A 21,879-nucleotide genomic window follows, 5' to 3' on the forward strand; every position below is an offset into this window, starting at 1 on the left:
GGCTGGCCATGGCCATCTCGTCCCCCCAGTGAGAGCTCGGGCGTGGGGACGGGGGCGGAGACGCTGAGTACCACCAGAGGATCCCGCTCACCCCTCTGGCCGGCCCAGGGCTGCCTGGGTTCCCTCCCGCAGCCCGGCCCACTGCCTTGGGTGAAACAGCAGCACGAAGGCAGAGAAGGGAGCGAGGGGCCCAGGGGGCCCTTAGTACCTGCCCCCAGCTAGTGCTCAGGTGTGGGGCGGGGTGATGCTGGAACCCTGCTTGTGTGGACGGTGCCTTCAGCACCCACCGAGACTGGTGCTGGGGCCCCGCTGGCCCCCCGGAGTCACCCCTGAGCACGGCGGGGGGTCCTGCTCCTCCGGGATAAAGCCCCCAGACTAGCGGCGCCGCCCCGCGGGGGGCTTGCCCGGGACGGCTCCGGACCGCTCGCCCCCGGCGGCCCAGCAGGGGGCGCGAGCCGCCCACCCCGCAGCCCCGCGGAGGTGGGGGCCCCGGGGCCAGGGCCGTGCTGTGCCGGCCCGGCCGCTCCCCCACGCGGGGACCGAAGCTCCTGGAACCCGGGCATGCGTGGGGTGGGGGGGCGCCCGCCAATCCAAAGAGACCCTGACCGCCGGGGGCGGCCGAGCCGGCCAATCAGAGGGTCCCTGCTGGAGCCGAGCTGCCAATCAGGGGCACCTGCTCCGGAGTGGGGGGAAACGATAGCCCTGGCGCGTGGGGCCGGGACGGAAGCGCGCGTACCCCGGCGGCGGCAGTGCCTCTGGGACCCGCACCCAGGCGCGGAGGTGGGCCGGGGCGGCTGCCTGGCGGAGGCGGCGCCGGCGGGCGGGGCGGGCGGGCGGCCGCGACCCCGCCCCCCGGCGCGCCCCGCTCGCAGTGTCCCGCTCCCGCCGCAGCGAGCCAGTGCAGCGGGCTCGGGGCCATGGACGCCCCCGCCGCCCCGGGCCCGGGCCCGGCCCGCAAGGAGCTCAAGATTGTGATCGTGGGCGACGGCGGCTGCGGCAAGACGTCCCTGCTCATGGTCTACTGCCAGGGCGCCTTCCCCGAGGTGAGGCCCGCGCGCGGGGGGCCTGCGTGGGGGGCGCGGGGCCGGCCGAGCCCGAAGCCTCACCGCACCCCCGCCCCGACAGCACTACGCCCCCTCCGTGTTCGAGAAGTACACGGCCAGCGTGATGGTGGGCAGCCAGGAGGTGACCCTCAACCTCTACGACACCGCGGGTGAGTCCCCCGGAGGGCCGGCCGGCGCCTCCCCCTTGCGTGACTGGCGGGGTTCGGGTGTGAGAGACCCCAGCCCCACCCGTGCGCCTCTGCTCCCCACTGTTCGGGCCCCCTGCGTGCTGCGGGTGCCCTGGAGCCCTGCGCTGGGCCCAGGCTGCATTTCGGGGGGCTCCCCGCTCAGGGGCCAGCCGGAAGCCAGGGGCCCCTCGGGCACCCGGCCCACGCTGGGGTGTGTGTGGGTATGGGGTGCGCGGCAGTGGCTCCGGGGGTCCTGGGCCGGGCTCAGCCTTCCCGATCTCCTGGGGAGAGGCTCGGCTCTGCCACCTGCAGCTGGGGCGGCCCGGGTGCAGCTACTTTGGAGTCTGTCCTGCAGGGGAGCAGAGGGCAGAGCCCCCACCCGGCTCTGAGTCAGTGTCCAGTGACCTGCGTGGAGCCTCGTCATCAGCTGGCTTCCCCTCCCTCCCTCCCCCTACCCAAGATGTTCTCCACCCCTCTGTCCCCCCTCCTCTCCCCATCTCCCTCTCCCTCTCCCCACCTCCTGGAGAACCAGCCTGACCCCTCCTGCCCCCTTCCTCCTCCTGACTTGGCCCACCTGTGTTCCCTGGGTGTGTCCCCCTCTTGCCTGGGGAGGGACCTGCAGGCTGCCCTGGAATCTGGTCAAGGCCAAAGGTTGCTGGGGAGTCCCCGGGCGAGGCTGCTGTGGCCACTTTTAGTTTCATGTTTGCTGACCCCACCCGGGCAGGGGCTGCCTCTCTAACACCCCCCTTCGCCCCCAGCTGAGACCCCTCTGGGAGCCTGCTTGCTGCAGGCAAGGGGCGACTAAGAGGGCGATGCCGCAGACAGACAGACGGACGGACATCACTGCAGGACAGACGGACACCACTGCCGGACAGACAGACACACTGCAGGGCAGCTGCCACTGCTGGCAGGGCCATCCCGCCCGGCTCCCTCCGCAGCGGCCTTGCCTGGAATGCTACAAGACATTAGGAATTTTATCTGGTTTTGGGGATCACTCCTGACTCATTGTTGGGCGGAAGGTATGCAGGATCAGGGGTCAAACCCAGGCCCTGGTGCAGACGTGCTCAGCCCAGTGGGCTGCTGGGAGTGCGGTGAGAGAAGGGCAGTGGGGAGGGGGCGCAGTGGGAGCCGGGGGGGACCCTGTGGCTGCTGCGGGCCGCCTTGGGTCAGACCTGAGCCTTGCTGTCACGGAGGGGGCTGCTGGCCACACAGTCCTCCCGGAACCCGGGCCCCAGAGGGCCTGGGGCGGCCTGGACAGCTCGAGGAGGGGAGAGGCGGTTCCCCGCTGCAGTGCCGCTCGCAGGGACCCGAGATGGCTGACAGGTCCACCCACGTGCGCTAGCGGATGCTCTGGGGACAGAGCAGGAAGGGACCCGCGAGTGAGCGGCTAGAGCAGGCCTGAGACTGCGGTGAATGGGGCCAAACCTGTGGTAGAAGGTTCTGGAAGCTGAGGGCTAGCGCCATGGGGAGAAGCAGGGGCATTTTCCAACTCCACGTGGTTCCCCAGAGTAGGGGGCCTTGGGCTGATTCTGGGTCTGTCTGAGCGCAACACCCCCCCGCCCCCCGCAGCTGCTCAAAGGTGAGAGGCGGGGCTGTGGGTACCCCAAGACAGGAGGGCAGGAAGCTGTGGTGAGGAGTTTCCTGCGCGGGGGGCAGGGCATGCTGGGGGCGCAGGAGGGCGTGGGGTGCTGCTGGCGGGGACGCAGCATCCCTTCCCAGTCGGAGTGGGGCTTCGGGGTGGGGCGTCGTGAGGAGGCGGGGGGGGGCCCTAAGCGGGGCGCTTCCCTTGGCACCCCCCATCTGCACCCCTGCTGTGCCCCCTCCCGCTGGCGCCAGGGCCCTGCCTGACTGCGGTCTGGCCTTCACGGTCTGCAGATTTGGGACCTGGGACCGAGTGGCCTCAAGGCAGCCCAGGCCTTAGGGACCCCCCAAAAAAGCTGGCGGCCACAGTCAATCTGCACAGAGCACAGGCCTCCTGGGCACCCCAGCTGGCGATTGGGGGGGGGCGCTAGACGCTGCCCCGTCCCTCCCCAACTTCCCTGCTGGTCCGTGGGCCCTAATTTCCTGGGGCTGGAAGGGACTTTCCCAGGCCCTTGGGAGTTTGTGTTTCAGTGGCCGCTGTCCAGTGTGACCAGCCTTATCGCCCCCTTTACGAGATAACTGAGACCCAGAGAGGCCCCGTTTCAAGGTGGAGAAAGGGGTGTCTGCAGTGAGCCTGTTGTCCACCCCACTCTGAGGTCAGCAGTGCTGAGAAGTCCATCTCCTGCAGCCAGGGCCCCTCACCGCATCCTTAAGGGAAACTGACGCAGGCACAGTTAAGCCCGGAAGGCGGCCTGGAGGAGGCACCAGAGTCTGGCTGGGTTGCGCATCTCTCTTTCCAGGGTCTCTTAATTAGTTTTTGGTTTGGGGCCAAACCCAGCAGTGCTCAGGGGCCTCTCCGGTCTTATACTTGGGTCGGGGTCACTCCAGCTGGGTGCCCGTGTGTTAGGTATGAGAGCTCAGACCCAGAGCTCCTGGGCCGGAGAGATAGTCCTGAGGGGAGGGCGCTTGCCGGGCACACAGCCACCCCGGGCTTGGTCCCTGGAACTGCACGTGGTCCCCTGAGCACCACCAGGAGTGAGCCCTGTGCAGCACCAGGGTTGGCCCTGAAGCCAACAACCAGCCAAACACAACAGGCCTCGTCCACTCAAGCGCGTGCCCACTCCGTGCCCACCCCTCCAGCTCTCGCTCTGCAGCCCCTTTTCCTGTGTCGGCAGCCTGTTTCCGCCTGGTCAGCGTCAGGGCATGTAGGGAGCACGGCGTGTGGAGGGCCCCCCTCACCCCTGCACTCTCTCCAGCCCTGCAGGGCCTGGGGCGAGGGTGGTAGTCCTGCGCTGCACCGACCCAGGGTATAGCGAGGTGGTGGGGCACCTGCCTCGCGCGTGACCAGTCTGGGCTCGACCCGGTATGGGCCCCGAGCCCACCGGGGATGGCCCTTGAGCAGAGGCCGGAGTCAGCCCTGAGCACTGCCGGGTGCGGCCCCAAAAGACACACACAAATCTATGTATAATAATTTGACATCAAGGAAAATCCAATCAAAAGCAGTTATCCTATAGTTCCAGCTGAAAACGTTGAATGTTTATTGCTGATTCTCTCGCATCTCTTAACTTCTGAGTCCCAATCGCTGTCACTGCTAAACTCGAATTCCCTGTCTCTGTCACTGCAGACTCCGAAGCTTCGTAGCCACATTACTAGGGATGAGTGTAAAATAATGTATTTTCAGTGAAAGCCCAGAGCATTTTTTTACCCACAGAATCATAAAAACTCTAGTGCTGAAAATCCACAGGCTGGGGCCCAGCGATAGTACAGCGGGGAGGGCGTTTGCCTTGCACGCGGCAGCCGACCCAGGTTCCATCACATAGGGCCCCCCGAGCACCACCAGGAGTAACTCCCGCGTGTAGAGCCAGAGTAACTGGGAGCATTGTGGGTGTGACCCAAAAACAAGACGAAAAAGCAAAAGAGCCTGTGGGTTTGCTTTGGCTTTTTGGGTCACACCGAGCTGTGCTGTTCAGGGCTGACTCCTGGCTCTGGCTTGGGGAATCACTCCTGGCGGGGCTCAGGGGACTACACGGGGTGCCAGGGATCGAACCCAGGTCAGTCACATGCAAAGTAGGGGCCCTGCCACCCTACTATACCATGGCCCCCAGCTTCCCTCCATCTTAGGAGGGCCCCTCCCCCTCCCCCAGCACTGGGGGGCTGGCTGCAGGTCAGGGCGACAGACCCGCTCTGCTGGGACCCGGGCTGGAGGGGGCAGGGGTGGCTACGCCCGGTCATCAGTGGAGGCCATTGTTGGCAGGAAGGCGGGCAGGAGGGTGCTGCCGGCGCCCACATGGCTGGCACAGGGGCCTCCGTGCTCTGTGCAAGTGACCTTGCTTTCCGCAGAGGTGACGGGCGGGACTGGGGGAGTTTGCAGAACCTGCGGCCAGATAACAGCTGCGTCTGCCGCCGCTGAGCTGGGCCACTGGCCGCCGCCTTGGTTTCCCAGCAGGATACTTGTCCCCCAGAAGGGGACAGGGTACCCGTGTCCTTGGGGAGCAGAGAGCAGTGGGGTCACGGCGCGGGAGGCTTCGAGTTCGCCGCTGTCGCCTGTTTTGCTCTTGGGCTGCGCCCGGCGTTGTGCCGGGGAGACCACAGATACGGGGGGGTGGCCCGGGGCCTCCCCCGCGAGCCGGCGCTTTGCACTTGGCACCCAGTGCTGAAACTCCCAGGGAAACGCTGCCAGAAACCGGGAGCCCGAGGGACGCAGCCTCTTCTAGGCGTTGCTGTGTGGAGGCCGGGCCCGCTCCCCCGCCAGCTGGCCTCCGTGTCCGTGTGGCGCCTGGGCCCGCCCTGCCCCAGAGCGGGTGATCCCGGAGACAGCTGCGGAGCTCCTGTGCAAGGTGCGATGGGGGAGCTGGGCCCCCCCCCAGCCCCCCTGAGCCCCTGCCGCTCTGACCGCAGGGCAGGAGGACTATGACCGCCTGCGGCCCCTGTCCTACCAGAACACGCAGCTGGTGCTCATCTGCTACGACGTCATGAACCCCACCAGCTATGACAACGTGCTCATCAAGGTGAGCCCCGCGCCCCACGCCCCTCGCCCCGCGGCAGCCCCGCCGCCTCACGCACCCTCCCCAGCCCGCTCCCTCCCTCGTCCGCAGTGGTTCCCTGAGGTCACGCATTTCTGCCGGGGAACCCCCATGGTGCTCATCGGGTGCAAGACTGACCTGCGGAAGGACAAGGAGATGCTGCGGCGGCTGCGGGCGGCACAGCTGGAGCCCATCACCTACATGCAGGTGAGGCTGGGCGGGGGTGTCCAAGGGCCCATCACCTACATGCAGGTGAGGCTGGGCGGGGGTGTCCAAGGGCCCATCATCTACATGCAGGTGAGGCCGGGCGGGGGGTGTCCGAGGGCCCATCACCTACACGCAGGTGAGGCCGGGCGGGGGTGTCCGAGGGCCCATCACCTACACGCAGGTGAGGCCGGGCGGGGGGTATCCAAGGGCCCGTCACCTACATGCAGGTGAGGCCGGGCGGGGGGGGAGTGTCCAAGGACCCATCACCTACACGCAGGTGAGGCCGGGCAGGGGGGTGTCCAAGGGCCCATCACCTACACGCAGGTGAGGCTGGGAGGGGTGTCCAAGGGCCCATCACCTACATGCAGGTTAGGCCGGGCAGGGGGGTATCCAAGGGCCCATCACCTACACGCAGGTGAGGCCAGGCGGGGGGGGGGGGTGTCCGAGGGCCCATCACCTACACACAGGTGAGGCTGGGCAGGGGTGTGTCCAAGGGCCCATCACCTACACGCAGGTGAGGCCTTGAGGCCCGAGAAGCCGGGGATGGCGGGGGACAGGGGGGGAGCTCAAAGGGAAGGAGTGAAGCTTTGCATGTGGGGCCGGCTTGGACCTCTGGTCTGCGCCCCCTTGCCCCCCTCCATCTCCAAAAATTAGTCATATTGGGGCTAGATATGGATGATCCAGGTGTGACCCCTTGTGCTCCATCAGGCCCTGATCAAGGCCGGGCGTGGCCCAAGCCCCTCCCCCCTCCAAAGTAAAAGGGCAAAACTAAGCCAGTTGAAGTGTTGCTGTGGAAAGCCAGCCTGAGAACCCCCCAAACTCCAGTGAGTGCAGTGACTCCTCAGCGCTCTGCCGCGGGGACAAGGGGGAACAGGGTCCCGGAGGCGAAGCGCTGGCCAGACCCCCCCCACAGCATGGCCCGGCCCAAGGGCCCTCTGTGGCTTTCTGGGTGAGGCCAAGGAGAAGGAAGAATAAAAGGAACCGAGAGGGAAACTAGTAACATTTAATAAAGAGAAATAAGCATAAATAAAGGTGAATTTGCTTTAGAAATAAAAGATTGCCCAGGGCCCGCGAGCCGGGACTGCAGAGCCGCGAGGAGCCCCTGAGCAGGGCGGGGTGTGGCCCAGAGGTGCCTCCGAGGTGAGGCCTGACGCTCTCTCACCAGGGCCTGAGCACCTGCGAGCAGATCCGGGCCGCCCGCTACCTGGAGTGCTCGGCCAAGCTCCGCGAGAACGTGGAGGACATCTTCCGGGAGGCGGCCAAGGTGGGCCTGAGCGCGCTCAAGAAGGCGCAGCGGAAGCAGCACCGACGGTGTCTCCTGCTCTGACCCCGGCCGCCCGGCCGCCCCCCAGCACCCCGCCCGACCCCGACCTCCCAAGGGCACCTGGCTGTGTGGCTGTGTGTGGCGGTGTGGCTCGACCCCCGGAACGTTCCGGAACTCTCCCAGGTGGGGCCTGAGACCACGGACTGACCCTGAAGGTGCTGACCCCTCTGTGCCCGGACCAGCGCTGCCCCCGGCGGGATACCCTCTGGGCTGTGCCTGGAGGCGGCCTGGGGTCACGTCACTGTGGACTGGCACTGTGCCACCCGGTGCCGGCTGCCTCCCTGGGCCGCTGAGATAGGCACCCCAGAGCCCCCTGCTTCTGGCTTCCTTCCCCCGCGAACTCGGGGCCGTCACAGGCCAGTCCTATCGGGAGGACGCAGGCCCCCGCCCGGACATGGGGCCCCTCGGGCCTTGGCTCCGACTCTGGCCATTCGCCCAGAGCTGGGCACATGCCAAGGAGGAGAAAGTGTCCCCCAGAAGCATGCCCGGACCCCCCGCTCCTGACCCCTGCCTCTGCCTCTGCTCCATGGCCGGGAATTGGAGCTGACGAGACGTCCGGTGTCCCACCCGCCCACGCGCTGCCACAGCCTCGACAGGGAAGAATGTTCTGGAGCTGGAGCACCCCCAGGCAGGGCCCAGCTGCCCCTCCTGGGGGCTCAGAGCCCGGACTTGGATATGAATGTACGAAGGGGACTGCCCCTCCCCCCAGAGCAGCTGGGGGGCACCCACCTCAACGAGGCTCCCAGGGAGCACCTGGGGCCGGGTGAAGGCTGGGGGTGACGTGGGAGTTGCTGCTGTAAATAAAGGCTCTGCGCCCCCCATCCCGGCCTGCGCCCCATCTCTCAGTGGTGCTGCCCCCGCTCTGGGGCGGGCCGCACTGGCGGAGGGGCCAGAGAAACAGTACAGCTGGGTGGGAACAGAACCCACACCCCCAGCCCCCGCCTGGGGAAGCAGGTTTGTGGGTGTTTACATAATATCTCAGGCTGGATTCTCTCTCTCTTTCTTTTTTTAAGGTCACGCTGGGCAGTGCTCAGGGGTTACTCCCAGTTCTGTGCTCCAGGGTCGCTCCCAGTGGTGCTCCGGGGACCAAGTTGTGCCGGATCAAACTGGGACCTCCCGCCCTCAGCCCGTGTCCTTTGAGGGTCCTGGGGAGACTCGAGTGTGACTCACTGGGCCGGAATGAGGATGCAATGGGGCAGGTGCGTGCCCTGCAGAGGGCCAGCTCCGTTTCGGTCCCCTGCACACCCCCACAAGTGACCCCTGAGCACAGCCAGGTGTGGCCTCCTGACCAAGCACAACAGCCACGAAAGTAACTCATTGCTGGGTGAGAAGGTGCCTCCCCGTAGTGGGCAGGTCGGGGCGGGGAGAGCCAGGCAGGAAGGGCAGCTGCCCGTCCCTCGCCCCCACAGCTGACCAGCAGGACCAGCTCACCCGCCCCCAGCCCAGGCCCCTGACCTCGAGGTGGCCACACCTGGGTGAGAATCGGGAAGCTGGCGGCAGGCAGGGGCACCCGGAGGCTGTGGGCACAGCGCCCCCTGGTGGTGGCCGCGCAAAGCAGGCGCACAGGCGGCGTCAGTGGTTCTCTGAGAACAGCCCCGGGAGGGGGGCGCGGGAGCACGGGCTAGGCCAGGGCGGCCCCCGTCGCGCTCGCCTGGTCAGCACAGACCCACCCTCACCCGAGGGCTCAGGGCAGGAGCAGGGCACGGGGTGGGGGGGGCTCCCTGAGGCTTCCGGCCTCTCCCCCAGGAAGACAGCCCGGCCCCAGCTGAGGCCGGGAGGGGCGGGGGAGGCCTCGGGCAGGGGCGCGGGGCGGGGGTGGGGGACATCATAAATAGAGGGGCTGGGGGCCAGGCAGCCACAGTCCGTGGGAGAAGCGCTGCGGCCCCGGGGCAGGCTCACGGCTTCTTGGCTTTGCTTTTGTTCTGCTGGAGCTTGGCGTGCACCACTCGCAGCGTGGTGAGGAAGTTCCCGAGGAAGAGCACGAGGAAGGTGAGCGCCAGCACGAACACCTGCGGCCACAGAGGGCAGAGAGGGGACCAGGGGCCACAAGGGCTGAGCACACACCTTGCTGCTCCTCAGGGCCCCCCCCCAGGCAGGGCGTAGGGCCAGACAGGCCTTTGGGGGCTCCTCCCTCAACCTCCTGCGCACGCTCAGAGCCCTGGGGGGTCCCCGTTCCCGCAAATACCCTCCCACCAGCTCCCCGGCTCCAGGAGCAAACCCTGGTCCCCAACACATCACACACCGCTACACGCGCATCACATACAAATGCATCACCTACCAATCACACACATACACAGCACACACTGTGTATGTGGACACATCTCTCCCATACCACACGTGTAACACACACACAGACTCCGTAACACCTGCCGTGCCTACCTGCCATTCTCTGCATTCCTCATGGCTGGAGAGTTCAAACAATGTGACGGCGTTGTAGAGCTGCCAAAACTGAGGGGGAGAGAGGCTCGGTCGCCCCGTTCCCCCTGGCACCCCAGGGAGAGCCCAGGGACCCAACCTGGCCAGCTGGCTGCCGGGACTGACCACTCCTAGACAGCAACACCCCCAGGCCCTCGGGTGGCCCGGCCTGAGCATGCAGGTGTGGGGGCAGGCGCTCGGCCCGAAGGGGACTCACGTGGCCACAGAAGAGGAACGGGAGGAGGAAGGTGAGGCCTCGCCACATCCACGACTGGAACCCCTCTGTGCGGAGGAAGGGGGGTGGAGGGCTGTGGGAGGGGTCCGGCTGCACCCACCAGCTCCCCCAGACAGGGTGGAGGGGCGGCTCCCACCCCACCAGCAGCCGGAGCAGCGGACTCGAGAGGGAGCACAGCCCGCCCTGGCCACTTCGGCTGCCCCCTTCATTTCCGTAGCGGTTTGGGGGCCACACCACGGGGTAATCAGGGCTTACTCCTGACTCTGGGCGCCGAGATCACTCCTGGTGGGCCTTGGCGGGCCAGATGGGGTTTGGGGGATCAGACCTGGGTCGGCTGTGTGCAAGGGAAGTGCCCTACCCCCTGTTCCATCTCTCTGACCCTCTTTTTCTTCGTGGGCCTCAGGCCAGAGGGACAGGTGCTCTACCATGAACTCACTCCTGCCCTCGAGAGACAGATGTGAGCTGGAGAGATAGTAGAGATAGTAGAGATTAAGTTGTGTTTGTGTTTTTTTTTTTTTTTTGCTTCTTGGGTTACTGTTACTGTAACAATAGGTCTCATTCCCCTGACCCTGAAAGAGCCTCCAATCGTTGGGAAAGAGGAGTAAGGAGAGACTGCTAAAATCTCAGGGCTGAGTGTAATAGAGACATTACTGGTACCCGCTCGAGTAAATCGATGAACAACAGGATGACAGTGATACAGCGCTTTTTGGGTCACACCCGGCGATGCTCAGGGGTTCCTCCTGGCTCTGCACTCAGGAATCACTCCTGGCCGTGCTCAGGGGACCATATGGGATGCTGGGGATCGAACCCGGGTGGGCTGCATGCAAGGCAAATGCCCTCCCCGCTGTGCTATTGCTCCAGCCCGAGATTAATTTTTAAAATACAGAAATAGGAGCTGACTTAGATACAGATGTTTAGAGGTCAAGTTTGTGGCGATGACATGACCAGAGCCCCTGATTCCGGTCCTGGGCGAGACTCCATGGCAAGCACTTGCCCACGCGGATGAGGCCCTGGGCACCGCAAAACAAAGCAAAAAAACTTTTCTGATTTCTCCTGATTTGAAAAGTTTAATGGAGCCGGAGAGACAGTGCAGGGGGTAGGGAGCCACACCAGGGTCAATCCCTGATCACCAGCAGGAGTGACCCCCGAGCGCAGAGCCACTCGGCCTGAGCACTGTGGCCAAAACACAGAAACAAAAAAAAGGTTTAAGACACAGACATAAGCCGCAAATGTGCCGCCAGCTGCGGGCTGGCTGCGAGCCGTGCGATCACGCACCGTGAGACGGGATCAGCTCGGGGCCGAGCAGGGGCCGACACGCGGCCGGTTCTCGCTCGTCGGCGGAAACAGGATCCATGATGAATTATGAAGAGCCACTGGGTGAAGGCCAGCTGCCCGGCCGCCACAGGGGAGTCCGGGGGGAGGAGGGAGAGCGGACGTCCGGGCTTGCCCTGCCCAGGCTACTCACCCACTGTGAGGTCCAGGTGATTCCTCTCCCCCAGCGCCCGCAGCCGGTAGAGGCAGCCCCGCTGGTAATAGTACTGCAGGAACTGGACGCAGCCTGCAGGGGGCGACACAGCTCAGGGCCCAGAGCACCCACCACCCTGGGGCAGGGCCCTGGTCCTCACCACTTCCCACCCCATGGATTGAGCCTGGGGACCCCCACGTGCAAAGCATGCGCCCCCCTCATCCTTTGGGCCATCTCCCTCCCCTCCTAGCTCCCTTTGAAAAAACCAAATTAAGTGCCCCAGGGCCACTCAGCTCTACATCAGCGCAGGGACCTGGCCCCTCCCCCAGAGTGAGGGGTGGGAGCTCCTAGGGTGGGAGGGAGGGGGAGTCCTCTGGAATGGATGCGGGCGGGTGCCCAGGGTGGCCTGGAGGCCACGGGAACCCCAGGCCCTCCCCCACGGGGGCAGAAGTCACTCACTCTGAAAAATGGAAAAGGCCAGAAACTGGTTGCGAAATTTCTGATAAATGAGTCCGTTGGGCCTGCGGAAACGGGGGGTGGGGGGGAGCAAAGGTGAGGTGCTGAGCGGCTCCAGCAACGGGGAGAGAAGCCGGAGCCCCTCGTGGGGAACACGCCCCCCTCCCCCCCACCCTGCACACAGCCTCCCGGCCCAGGGCACTCACCAGGTCAGCATGACGCCGGACAGGAAGGTGGACACGTAGTGGTGAGACACCCACCAGCCTTTAATCCTTGGGGGTGAGACAGAGGGGGGAGCTCAGCGGGGGAGGTGACAGGGGGTCCCCGCACGATGGCGCCAGGCCGGCAGGAACCCGCACAGCTGACCCACAGCAGTGTCGGGCCGCCGGCGGCCCCCTCACACCCCTGCACTGGCTCCCTGCCACGGGCTTCCTTTTTCTGAACCCCTCCACACTTTGGGGTCTGCTGCGGTTGAACTGTGTCCCCCCTCAAATGCTGAGTTCAAATCCTCTAGAATGACTTAGATTTGTTGTGGGTCTGTGTTGGCGGGGACGGAATGGGCCTTTGCACAGGAAGGCATGGACTCGTCCCCTGGGGGTCACTGAGGTGTGCGCCTTGGGGCTGTACCCACGGAGCGCCTCTGGGCAGTGTCTAAGGCTGACCAAGACCGGGCAGGGCCCTGAGCTGACAGGTCAAGGTCCTGTAGGAAGAGGAAGCGCAAGGGCCAGCGGTGACAGCGCAGCAGGGAGGGCGCTGACCTTGCATGCAGCGGACGGGGTTGATGCCCACATCCCGTCAGTCCCCAGCAGGGATCCCTGAGTGCAGAGCCGGGAGAAGGCCCTGAGCACCACCAGGTGTGGCCCCCAAACAAACAAACAAACAAACAAACATCCCCCAGCTTGCTTCCTCCTGCTGCTTCTCAGATCAGCCCCCATGCATCTGTCCTGCTTCCTTTCGTGTATGTGGCTTGGGAGTGACTGCAGCCCCATGCTGGGGACCCTGCAGGGTTGGGGGGACTGAGCCTGGGTCTCCTGCCCGCACCGTGTGCCCAGCCCACTGAACCATAGAGCTTCTAGAGAACCGTCACATGGCATTTCAGGGTGTGGCCCGTCACAGTCACTGAGCTAAACTGACTGTCACTAACATCCTCACCGTATCCATGACAACCTTGTGAATGTAGCGACACTCTTCCTCACTGTGACCACACGCAGCTGGGTGTGGGGTCGGAGAGTGGCAGCAAGGCTATTTCCCCAAGTAGCCTTCGAAAAAGGGAACCCCAGTCTCCCCTGTCCCCCAAGCCCTCCCCAAGGCCAGATATTAGCATTTAAAACTCCTCCCGGGGACCAGAGTGATAGTACAGCGGACAGGGGCCTTGCCTTGCACGCAACCAACCAGGGTTCGACCCCCAGCACCTCATATAGTTCCCCAAGCCCCGCCAGGAGCGAGCCCTGAGCACAGAGCCAGGAATAAGCCCTGAGCATCGCCAAGGGTGGGCCCAAAGCAAAATAAACTCCTGCCAATCTTACAAGCTGTCGCTGAGATTTTCATTTCCATTGTCTTGAGACATGAGTTTGAGCAGTTCTAAAATCTTCTACCCAAAAAAAGATACTGGGAAAACATTTTAGGGCGGGTCTTGCTGCATTTCCCTGATAGCACACCCATGTGTGTCTCAAGAGTTATGGCAAAGGGCAGAGATAGTACAGCAGGGAAGGTGTGGCCTGCAGTCAACCTGGGTTCCATACCCAGCAACCCTAGGGTTCCCAGGGTCCTGCCGGGAGTGATCCCTGAGCACAGAGCCAAGAGGAACTCCTGAACATCACCAGGTGTGGTTGGGGAGGGGCTATGGTGAGGAGCTGGAGAGTGTAGAGGGAAGGTTGACCCCAGTTCAATCCCGGACACCACCTGGCCTCCGAGCACTGCCGAGGGTGGCAGCACCGGATAAACAGGAGGCACTCAAAAAGTGTTGCAATGGACGCGGTCCAGGGGGAGCTGGTGAAGGCAGCGGCCCGTCTGGGTGCCAATGGGACAGTGATGATGCCCGGCCTCCTAACGAGGACACCCTTCTGCTGGCCCCAACGCCCCAGGGGCTCTGCTCCGACGCATGCTCTGACCCTAGCACCTGCGGCCCCCACTGGGAAGCCCCCCGCAGCCCCTGACTCCGTGCAATTCCTCAAAGCTCCCCGCAAACGCCCACTGCTACCCCCGGCTCGGGCGGCCCCCACAAAGCACAGCACAGCGCAGGGGAAGGCCCCTGCTGCCCGACGGGTGCCAGCCTGGTGCCGGTTTCAGGGCGAGGGCTCAGACAAGGCGCAGCCGGCCCAGAAAGCACGCGAGCCGGGCTCCGGGTGGCCGCAGCGAGGCGTGGGCGTGAGCGGTCCGGTCCCGCCCCCGCCGCTGGCCGGGGCCCTGGGGCCGGCACGGTGCAGGGACAGCCCGGCCGAGAGCTGCAGAAGGGGCTTCAGCTCCGGGGCTGCCTCCGAGCCCGCCGAAGACCCCCAAGAGCCGGCTGCGGCCAGGGCCGGGCGGGCGGGCCGCCTCCCAGGAAAGCCAGCAGGATCCCTGCTCCATCATCCCCCGGCCCGGAACGCACTGCAGGGCCATCTGCTGTTGTGCCTGTCTCCGCCGCCAGCCCCAGCAGCCCTGCCTCCACGCCCCATCTTTCGGGGAACTACCTCACCCCCAGACGCAGCCCCGGAGGGGCGTGGAGGCGGGGGCTGGAGGGTGTTCACGTGACCCAGAGCCAGCCAATCCGAGCACGGCACCCCTGAGGTGGGCCAAGGCTATTGGCTCGGGAGCGACCATGTGACCTGAGCCTCGCCAATCAGAAGCGCCCCAAGATGGCGGGGCGCCGGGCGGGGAAGTGCCGCTGTGGCGGGCGCGGCCGCTCCTCCGTCCCCCCCCCCTGCAGCTCCTCGAGCCCCCGAGCCGCGTCCGTGCATCCCCGCGCCCGCCTCGTCGGCACGGTCTGCCGGGGAAACTGGCTCGGGAGCTCCGTCACCGCGGCGGCTGCTGCCCGGGCCACACCCCCGGCTCGGGTCGCAGGTGCATCCGGGACGCCGGCGAGCCCGGGCTGTTGTCGACAGGCAGTTCCTGCCCCGGAGGACTCCTGCTCCCGTGCTCCGTGTGTGTGTGTGTGTGTGTGTGTGTGTGTGCGTGCGCGCGGGCGGGGGAGACTCGCAGCTCTTCCCTGGCGGGGCTCGTGCCACCCACACCCGCAAAAGCAGCATCTTCCTGGCCCGTCTCCCGGACGGGGCTGTGGGCGGGCGCTGCGGGCGGGTGGGAGAGGCTGCAGCGCCCGCAGATGTGCTGCATGAGTCACGAGCGTTAGTCACCCAGACTCGGCCCACCTGCGTTCCCCGCGACCTCCCCCAGACTGCAAACAACTACTCATCCTCCAAGAAGGGCGGCACCCGGGGGCCCCACCCCGCCCCAGATTCCCCAGCGGGGCGGCGCGCCAGCCACCTGCCAGCCACCTGCCGGAGGCGGGGCCAGGCCTGCAGGAAGGCCGCCGGCACCACTGCGGAGTCCTAAACCACATGTGGGCTTTTTCCTTGGCCTTTTGGGGGCACACCTGGCAGTGCTCAGGGTTTCTGCACTCAGGAATTGCTCCTGGTGGTGCTCGGAGGACCATATGGGATGCCGGGGATCGAACCCGGGTCAGCAGCGTGCAAGGCAAACGCCATCCCCGCTGTGCTATCGCCCTGGCCCCAGATGGGTCTCTTTTAAAGAGCTGCGTGTTGGTGCCGGAGAGAGTGCAGTGGGCACTTGCCTGGCAAGCGGCTGACCCTGGTTCTACCCCCAGGTCGCTGGAGCCTGCCAGGAGTGAGTCCTGAGCACTGCCTAGTTTGGCCCCCTACAACCCCCCCAAAAGCTGCGTGTTGTCCTAAGTCAGGGGCTCAGGGCCTTCCCCGGCGGCCTGTGGCTGTGCAGTGATGGGTGAACAGCTGGGTCTCATCAGAAAAGCACCTGCTGAGGTGTCAGGCAAGCCATGCTCGACCTGGCACTCCACTTTCCCCTTGGAAGCCCCCTCCCCATTTTCTGGGGTACCCCACCTCCCTTCTCTCCCTGGACCCAGAGCTGATGACTGCTTGCGGCTGTTAGAGCACAGCCTGTGAATACTCATTTTGAGGACCACCCCTGACAGTGCTCAGAGGCCGCTTCCAGCTGTGCACCCGAGATGCGGCTGGTGTGCGGGCTAGTGGTCCCATCTCCCTACCCCTAACATGCTACAGAGGCCATCAGAAGGGGGGGTGGGTGACAATGGGCGCGCAGGGGTCGGAACTGGTAGCAAGCAAACCCCTTCACCGGTGGCCTGACCTCGCGTTCCCAGAACAGCGACCGTCTCCCTCCAGCCATCCCCAAAGCAGAAAGACGGGAATCGAAGGTTGTTACTGGGCGGTTTCTGCATCTCTCCCTTCCAAGGCATGGGGACAGGGGACGCAGCAGGTTTCCGGGGCCGAGAATGGCCGCGGCTGCCCCTGAGTGCGAAGCGAGCAGCTCTCTCTCCGTTCTTCTGATGGCCTGGAAGTGCGTGCGGGGGAGATGCTACGACTTCTCACCCTTGCGGGTGGGTGGGCTGCTTCCCTCCGACACGCACGCAGGGAAGCGACCCGGAGCCCTTGGCAGCGAGTGGGATCGACTTCAAGAAATCAGACAATAAAAAGAGTTTTACACGACTTCCTCTTTCCTGCATTGATGTTAGTTTTCCATGTATGGTGGTGAAATACAGTTTCCTTTTCAAATAAATGTTTATTTAAGTTGAGAAAAAAAAAGAAAAGGAGAGGGTTGACTTAAAAATGTCAGAAGGTTTTCACCCAGATGGCCCGCAGACATGGCAAACGGGGCCAGGCCTGGAGAGCGTTTGGCTTGCAAAACATTAACCTTTGCTCAAGTTCTGTGGGCTACAGCGCGGGTGCCTCAGACTCACCCCCGGTCCTTACTCCTCAACACTACGCTCGGGGCAGAAAAAAGGTGGAAAATTATCCGAGGGCTTATATGGATGATACTTGTTGTTTTTTTGGTTTTGAGGCCAGACCCAGTGATGCTTAGGGGTTAGTCCTGGCTCTGTGCTCAGGGGTCACTCCTGGCTGTGCTCAAGGGACCATACAGGATGCTGGGGATTGAACCGGGTCGCTCAGCCATGTGCAAGGCAAATGCCCTCCCTGCTGGACTACTGCTCTGACCCTGATTTTTTTTTTTTTTTTTTGGCTTTTTGGGTCACACCCGGCAATGCTCAGGGGTTCCTCCTGGCTCATGCACTCAGGAATTACTCCTGGTGGTAGTCGGGGGACCATATGGGATGCTGGGAACCGAACCTGGGTTGGCCGTGTGCAAGGCACACGCCCTCCCCGCTGTGCTATCGCTCCAGCCCCTCTGGCCCTGATCTTGTGGAAGCTCCAAACCTGTCCTGAGTAGCCCTGGAGGGAGCACACAGGAACTGGGAGGTTGTGACTTCTTGTTTCGGGAAAGACCAGGAACTAATGGCGCAGAGGTGCGAGGGGGCACACGGGCGCCTACACCCTCCGCTCGCGCGGGAGAGGCAGGAAGGATCAAGTGAAGATGGGGAAGCACTTCAGAACGGGGAGTGAGGGGACCCCCAACTGTGCCTGACCACTGGGCGACACGGGGGCACGGAGCCGGTCCTCAGAGGGGATGAACCCAGCCCAGTTGAGCTGCTCGGAGCAGTACCGGCTGGTCCCCTCCGCCCGGCGCTGGCCGCGTGAGGGCTCCTCTCCAGCCCCCCATCTCTCTGTGGGGACGGGCCTGCCTTGCCACTGCGTCCCAGTCACCCAGAGCCAGCGACTAGCTCCCCGGCAGGATTTCCCCCAGTGCCGCCGTTTCTACGCCCTGGAGCCTTTCACTCCCCGTTCTGACTGCCCAGTGACCGGCTCAGGGACGAGCCAGACACTGCCAGGGGCCCGCGGGGCCCAGTGGGATCCCGACAAGAGAGGGAATCTGTCTGACTGCGCTGGGAAGGCTCGAAAGAAGTGAGCTTGGGGCTTCTGGGTGCTCGGCGCCGAGACGACAGCCCGCAGAGAGACGGGGAGGAACCCCACGGCCTGAGCAGCGACGCCAAGCCCTTGCCAGCGGCGCCACCACTGGACTCGGGGAAACCAAGGTCGTGCCGTGTGAACCTGCTGGGCGAGGGCTTCTCGCCTAAAGCCTGGCCGTGGGGAGCGGTCTGTGGTGACGGCTCCCGACGCAACTGTCCTCCCTGGTGAGCAGTCCCGGGACGCCCGGGAGGAAGGCCATGGGGGCAAGGGTGACGCCTGCCTGCTGCCCTTCCACGCGGGATTCCCCTTCGGGTCCCCCTAGCACCCCGCCCACCCCAAGCCAGCCCCATTACCTTGAGCCGTTGCTGATGAGAATGCTCTCCCGGATGGTCAGGGTGCAGTAGTACCACACCAGCAGGAAGTTAAAGACTTCGTCCGTCACCCTGGGGGGAGGGGAGCAGGCATGAGAAGCGGGGCGCTGTCCCCACCCGAACACCGTTCCCTCCACACCTTTCTACCTGCATCCTACCTGCTCTTTTTTTTTCCTTTCCGCTTTTAGGGTCACACCCGGCGATGCTCAGGGGTTCCTCCTGGCTCTGCACTCAGGAATTACTCCTGGTGGTGCTCGGGGGACCATATGGGATGCCGGGGACGGAACCCTGGTCAGCCGTGTGCAAGGCAAACGTCCTCTCCGCTGTGCTATCACTCTGGCCCCCCTATCTGCTCTTAAGGCTCAAGCCGGGGGCTCCCCTTCCTGCTGGCCACCAGCCCTCGCCCCTGGAAGCTGTCTGGCCCGAGGCTGTGGCTGGCGGGGACAGAGGGGCCGAAGCAGGGAACCCGCCGGCAGCCTCAGCCCCAGCAGCAGCGAGATGCATCGACCATCAGCCCTGAGCCATCTGTAACGGCCGCCCCAGCTGTCTATCGGCCCGAACACCGTGGTCAGACTCACTGATCTCTGGTGCTGGGTCTGCGCAGGGCAGAGCTCACCGCCTCCCGGGCGCCCCGGCGGGGAGGCCAGTGGCCTCGGTATCTGTCTCGGGAAAGGGCGAGAGGGTCCGCCTCCACGTGCATTCCCGGGGGGACTTGCCACAAGGAGCCCCTCAGAGCTCTGACTCGGGCCTCTGCGCCCCTCCCAGCCCGTGACAGAGGTACTGGACAGGGCAGGGGAGACCTGGCACCTGCGCAGAGGGCAGGCGGTGTCCCCCCCAATGCGTTCCGAGGAGAGGGTGGTTTGGGGCCACACCCAGCGACGCTCTGGGGCTATTCCTGGCTCTGAGCTCCGGAGTGACCCTGGCAGTGCTCGGGCACATCTTCAGCGCTGGGACGGAACCAGAGTCGTCCCCCTGCACCGTCTCCTGGTTTCTCCTGCTGACCTCATGGTCGGGCAGGCCGGGGGGCACGCACACCCGACAACGACCCTGCCCGTGCGACGGGGCTGAGCCACACCAAGAGCTGGACAGCCCTGGAGGAGAGAAGGAGCCGCTTCCTGTCCTTCCAGAAGCACCCGAGTGTGCCAGGCCCGAGACCGAGGAAATCACTGGCCTCCTGGCGCCGACCCTCCGGGACCCTCACGCAGCTGCCACACGGGGCCCGGCTCGCTGCTGGGCACGGGCGGGACCCCAGACCAACACAGGACGGTTAGACCCCGACCACACACCTGGGCCTTGTGCTCGGGGCCCCTCAAGGGCCCCACCGGGAATCTGGTCTCTCTACAGAACGTCCCCCGTGAGCACGGCCCTGGCAGGCACCAGTGCTGGGCCGCCGCTGGCCTCTGGGGAAACGGGCCAGGCCGCAGGCTGCCGGCGCCAGGCGAGCACAGGCCCCAGGCCCCAGACGGGCACGGACCCAAGGCCTAAAAGACCCATTTGTTTGGGCATTAAAGCCAGGCCAGACCAACTGACCTCCCCGCCAAGCGCCAGGCAGGAAATAAACCCTTGACATGCGGGCCAGACGCCCAGGGTGAGCCTGGCAGCAGCCGGGGCAGCAGCCAGCCTGGGCCCCGCCTCCTGCCCGACTCCAGCTGCTGCTCTCAAGGCCGGGCTGGGGGCCAGGCTGCTCGCCCCGGAGCGCGCCCCGAGTTCGTGCCACCGGCCGGCATTGGAGGACTTATCCGCTCCCCCTCCTCCCGTCCTCCCCGTGCCGAGTTCTCGCCCGAGTCCAGCCCCGGAGCCTACGACTCGGTGTCTTCGGCATAGCCACTGGCAGGCACCCAGCAAGCACCTCTTTCATTCCAGAACCTTCCACCAGCACTAACTCCAGAACACCCCACAGCCTACCTCCGTCAGCAGCCTCTCTCTCCCCGTGCCCCCCGCTGCCCTGGCCGGACCCGGCCAGCCCTCCGTGGAGCTGCTCTGGAGGGTCCCAGTGGGACCCTGTGGGCCACGGGGGCTTCGTGACGGGTTTCTCTGCACTTTGTGGAACATTGTCTACACCCGGCCGGAAGCCACAATCCTTCACTCCTTCCCGAACACCCCTTCCCTTTCTCCAGCCTTTAGTACTTATTCGTGGAGGGGTGTTTCTGGGCTCAGGGGGCTGCGGGGGAGCCCCACAACCCTTCTCTACTGACAAGTGAGGGCGCCAAACCTCCTGGAGGTGGGAGAGGCCCCGCCGTCCGCACCACCCCCTCACCTGTAGTGAAGGACGAAGCGACAGGCCACGGCGCCCAGCAGCAGGATGATGGTCAGGTAGAGCTTGAACTTCTCATACTCGTCCTTGTAGGCAAACCTGCGGCGAGAAGCGCCCCACGAAGGCCACAGGGCGAGAGGTCAGGGGCAGTGGGACAGCCACACGGGCCCTCTGCCCTCCTGCACCCACAGCCCCGGGACCCTCCAGTGTCCCCGAGGCAGGGCTGGAATAGACGGTGAGGGTCTCCTGGAGGAGGGGAGCAGCCCAGCCCCCCCAGGAAACAGAGAGGGTGGGGAGGGGCTGAGACCTGCACCCAAGCTGGAGGGCAGCAGGGGCCGTTTCCCCTGGAAACAAATATCCCTGAGCCCCAGAACACTCTGAGGACGTCAGGAACCCCCCACCCCAGGGAACTCTCCCACGAAGGAGCGTGTCCAAGGCCAGCGCCACAACCGAGCGCCCCCTGCAACTGCCCGGTTTTCGGTCACACCCGGCGGTGCTCAGGGCTGACTCCTGGCTCTGCACTCAGGGATCGCTTCCGGCGGGGCTCGGGGGACCGTCTGGGGTGCCGGGGATGGAAGCCAGGAAGGCTGTGGGCAAGGCCGGTGCCTTAGCCCAGTCTGTCTCTGCCCGTGAACGCTTCCCGATTCCTGAGACACTCCCCGCTCACGCCTGGCAGCTGGGTGCCGAGAGGCCAGCCGCGGGCAAAGGTACTCACTTGGCCTGGTTGCTGAGGAGAGTCACGTTTACGTTGCCGAGGACGAGGTTCAGGTAGAGCCTGGAAGGAAAGGCCCGTGTGGGTTCCTGAGCCACGGCAGCCCCAAACGGTCACACGGACTGGGCACTCACCAGCTGCCGCTTTAGATGACAGCTTGTCAGGCTGCACGGTCAACTCACAGCGGGAGAGAACAGTGATTAACTAAAGAGTGACAACTGTGACCCGTGACCCCCTTTAGCTGGCCGAGAGGCCGTATTTCCCAGACTCCCTTGCAGCTAGGTGTGACTCAGCGCCAGCCAATGGGCTGACAGCGTACAGGCTCCGTTAACCTAAGAAGGCTCTCAGGGGCTCAGGGAGATAGTACAGCGAGCAGGGCACTTGCCTTGCATGCAGCCGAGCCAGCTTTGATCCCGGGAATCCCATGTGGTTCCCTAAGCCTGTGAGGAGTGATTCCCTGAGCACAGAATCAGGAGTGATTCCCTGAGCACAGAGTCAGGGGTGAGCCCTGAGCAACGGAAAGGGCTCACTGGCTGGAGAGGGCTCAGGGGCCTGAGACAACGTTATGTGTGGGAGGATGACGTTATACCGAGAGCCACGTGGTCCCCAAGC

The 21,879-nt window shown here is 64.9% G+C and overlaps 2 protein-coding genes across 2 annotated transcripts in view; one reads left to right on the forward strand and one right to left on the reverse strand.

Moving 5' to 3' along the window:
• Positions 1-620: 620 nt before the first annotated feature.
• RHOF (ras homolog family member F, filopodia associated) lies at positions 621-7,372 on the forward strand. The gene is made up of 5 exons (XM_055147076.1): positions 621-1,043; positions 1,126-1,213; positions 5,711-5,820; positions 5,908-6,042; positions 7,208-7,372. Exons 1-5 carry the CDS (start codon positions 918-920, stop codon positions 7,367-7,369), a joined length of 621 nt encoding a protein of 206 aa, XP_055003051.1. The 5' UTR covers positions 621-917; the 3' UTR covers positions 7,370-7,372.
• Positions 7,373-9,239: 1,867 nt separating this feature from the next.
• TMEM120B (transmembrane protein 120B) overlaps positions 9,240-21,879 on the reverse strand; it is a 34,711-nt gene continuing 22,071 nt past the window's right edge. Inside the window, exons 4-12 of the mRNA XM_004611042.2 lie at positions 21,271-21,330; positions 20,559-20,654; positions 18,284-18,373; positions 12,144-12,209; positions 11,941-12,002; positions 11,482-11,574; positions 9,999-10,063; positions 9,746-9,814; positions 9,240-9,375 (exon numbers count right to left, since the gene is read on the reverse strand). Coding sequence (XP_004611099.1) covers positions 9,262-9,375; positions 9,746-9,814; positions 9,999-10,063; positions 11,482-11,574; positions 11,941-12,002; positions 12,144-12,209; positions 18,284-18,373; positions 20,559-20,654; positions 21,271-21,330 — 715 coding nt within the window. The 3' untranslated portion in view covers positions 9,240-9,261. The remainder of the gene's footprint in view (positions 9,376-9,745; positions 9,815-9,998; positions 10,064-11,481; positions 11,575-11,940; positions 12,003-12,143; positions 12,210-18,283; positions 18,374-20,558; positions 20,655-21,270; positions 21,331-21,879) is intronic.

Source organism: Sorex araneus, chromosome 9 (genome assembly GCF_027595985.1).
Source record: "Sorex araneus isolate mSorAra2 chromosome 9, mSorAra2.pri, whole genome shotgun sequence".
NCBI lineage: Eukaryota > Metazoa > Chordata > Mammalia > Eulipotyphla > Soricidae > Sorex > Sorex araneus.